Source organism: Nuphar pumila, chromosome 13, assembly GCF_984573655.1.
Source record: "Nuphar pumila chromosome 13, dmNupPumi1.hap1.1, whole genome shotgun sequence".
NCBI lineage: Eukaryota > Viridiplantae > Streptophyta > Magnoliopsida > Nymphaeales > Nymphaeaceae > Nuphar > Nuphar pumila.
In genome coordinates, this window is record NC_143261.1 from 90,648,990 (window position 1) to 90,652,078 (window position 3,089).

A 3,089-nucleotide genomic window follows, 5' to 3' on the forward strand; every position below is an offset into this window, starting at 1 on the left:
TCCGTTACTCATATATTTGTGATAGTTTAAAATATAAGAATTTATCTATTAATAAAATGGTGTCGTACATGTGTCATAGTGTAACGTGTCTCCCAATACACAGGAGCTCAAATAACTTTTCCCTTTGACAATCTTGGACAAATTTCTGTTTTTGGTAAATGGGTGAAAATTTTGGGCGGATTTTTGGTGATTTGTACTCAACAAAGAAGCAAAAACTTTTCTATGCATGCACTTGCTCATGTTTCACATGATGGTCACATGCCAGAGTACCAAGGGTCTTTTTTATAATAAACCATAGTTGGCAAACCTGGGGAGTCAAGTCGGGAATCAGGCTCCACATGCTTCTTTTGTGTTTTTTGTCATCCATTTTTTGTTTTAATGTGTAATGTTGATAAAGGAATATTTGTTATAAGAAATCATATGTTTTTAAATCATAAATATTAACAATTATGTATAGTTGAATACTCATATAACTTAGTCATTGATGCCATTTGCTAAATTTAGTGATTATACAGGAAGGATTATACAACACTAGAAAATGCATAGTCCTAACCTGTCCGAGTTACCAAGTTAATCGGCTGACTCACGAGTCAAGGTTGGGGCGATCCTAATCCGAGTCACAAGTTTCCTAACTATGTAATAAATCAAGAAACTTTTTTTTAAAAAAATACTAAGAAAACGTGGATGCAATCTCCCCAAACTTTTTATTTATTTAAAGTTTACCTGTTATTCATGGCAATATGCTTGAGCACTCAGTATCCCTTTAACTTTACTTTCTCTAAAGTGCTTCAGATAAAGCCTGAACAGGTGAACTTAGAGAGGAAGAAAGAAATCTAGGAAGCTTGTCACAAAGGCATACCAAGTGTTCTTCTAAACTGCTTTCCAATTTAATGTTGGAAACCAATCTATAACTTAAAAGACAGTAGTTAAATAGTTATGTAATTCATTCTGCTATCTCCCTCTTTGCTCTGCAAGCTCCCTTCCAGACACACAAGCTCATACAAACTCATATTGAACTACAAGCTCCAACAAAGAGATGTCACTAAGCAACAACGTGTTAGGAGCCATCAACTTTATTGCTATGCTGCTCTCGATCCCCATCATCGGCGCAGGAATATGGCTCGCAACGGAGAAGGATAATGCATGTGTGAAGATCCTTCAATGGCCTGTCATCATACTCGGAATACTGATATTGGTGGTAGCACTAGCTGGTTTCATTGGCGGGTTCTGGAGAATTCCTCAGCTTCTCTTGTTCTACCTAATTGCCATGGTTGTTCTTATAGTATTGCTTCTAGCCATGGTCATCTTTGCGTACTTGGTGACAGACAAGGGAATGGGCCACCCGGTTCCAGGTCGCGTTTACCTGGAATATCATCTAGATGACTATTCGGGTTGGCTCCGGCGAAGAGTCGAAGGTTCGTTCAAGTGGGAGCGGATCAAGTCTTGCTTGAGCTCCTCTACAATGTGTGCTGAGTTGAACCAGAGCTACCATTTTGCCCAAGACTTTTTCAATGCATACCTCAGCCCTTTAGAGGTAACAATGAGCATGCTTTCTTTTAGCTTCTGAATTTTGGTGTAGAGTGCTGGAAGGTCGGAAGGAGAAGTGTTATAAGCTTTGAATGGAAGCCCCGGTAAACGGCGGCAGCAACTCTAACTGTCCTAATGTAGCGAAATTCCCACGAATGGTGTGACATGCACATCTGAAAAGCATCACATTAACAACGACCAATCTTATAAATGAATTTAGTTGATCGAAAACAAGGACTCGCTGTCATCTGGCAGGGGCAACTTGTGAATATTAGAAAGTTGATGGGATATCATGAGTTCAAAACCCACTAGGGGCATCCTTTACTGCAAAATAGAAGTTCCATGTTTGGCAAGAACAATCTCAAGGGTTTTACCAACCAGAGGCCTGCCCATGTGTAATCGGTGATGGGAAAGGAGAAGGTGGGTTTTCCCTTGGCCAGTAAAAACGAAAATAAAAAATAAAATAATAATAATAATGGGGTAATTATTTGCTACAGCAAACTGTAATGCACAGAACACCATTTGTTCACATTTACCTTGATTTTTCTTTAATAGTCTAACCATATGGATGTGATTTACATGGTTTATTTAGTGGAAAGCATGTTTCAAATCATGTGATTGTGTCGTATAAGTAGGCTTTTAAAGGGCTTAAAAAATTAAGGGCTCGCAATGCACCAAAATTTCACGACTCAGGAAAAAGCCTGTTTCTACACTGACATGACACAATCTAATATGCAACTCCCTAACCCGGAAAAAAGAAAAAGCCACTCTGAATTCATGGGTTAGGATTGACTAGACAAAGCTTGCATCTATGATTTCTAACTAAATAGTATGGTACAATAGACAGTAGAAAATATATATCTGAACTAATGCTATATATGTTTTCTCTTTGTTTTTATCATGATTGTCCCTGCAGTCTGGATGTTGCAAGCCACCTACAGAGTGCGGCTATACGTTTGTAAACCCAACATATTGGATTAGCCCCATAAATAAAGCTGCAGACAAGGACTGCATGCAGTGGAGCAATGAGCAGACTCATCTCTGCTACAGTTGTGATTCTTGCAAGGCGGGCCTGCTTGCTAACCTGAGGAGAGAATGGAGGAGGGCAGACATCATCCTGGCTTGCACCTTCGTAGCCTTAATTGTTGTCTATTTGATGGGGTGTAATGCATTTCGAAATGCAAAGACAGAGGATCTATTCCGGAGGTATAAGCAAGGTCATGCATGACCATGGGCTAGTTTTTCTATGAATGGATTTTTTTCTTATCAATTCCATTGTGTAAATTGTCTTGCTGTTGCAGTGTTTTCTCATCAGGGAACAAAATTATGGGTGAGAAAAGAATGTGGAATTTTCCCGTGAATTGTGCCTAAATTTCTGTGAATGAAATAGCAGTGTTTCCATATAAAGGTTCTATCTATATACTATTTTATTGCTAATATGTTGCATGATTGCATTATAATACTGTTGATTGATGAATAAATTTAAACGTTTGGAGGATGGAACTTACCATGAATCCTTGAAATCGTCTTTTAAAATTGTAGGGATGTTGTTACAAGCTCTG

The 3,089-nt window shown here is 38.5% G+C and overlaps 1 protein-coding gene across 1 annotated transcript; it reads left to right on the forward strand.

The window, feature by feature from the left end:
* The first annotated feature begins 1,036 nt into the window (after positions 1 to 1,036).
* LOC149819133 (protein TORNADO 2-like) lies at positions 1,037 to 2,755 on the forward strand. The gene is made up of 2 exons (XM_089986348.1): positions 1,037 to 1,534; positions 2,444 to 2,755. Exons 1-2 carry the CDS (start codon positions 1,037 to 1,039, stop codon positions 2,753 to 2,755), a joined length of 810 nt encoding a protein of 269 aa, XP_089842474.1.
* The last annotated feature ends 334 nt before the right edge of the window (positions 2,756 to 3,089 follow it).

What these genes read in the sequence shown, in the direction of transcription:
- LOC149819133 (XM_089986348.1), top strand. Translation starts at nt 1,037, where the DNA reads ATGTCACTAAGCAACAACGTGTTAGGAGCCATCAACTTTATTGCTATG. An exon ending in CATACCTCAGCCCTTTAGAG is followed by an intron (nt 1,535 to 2,443) that starts GTAACAATGAGC and finishes TTGTCCCTGCAG; the next exon opens with TCTGGATGTTGCAAGCCACC.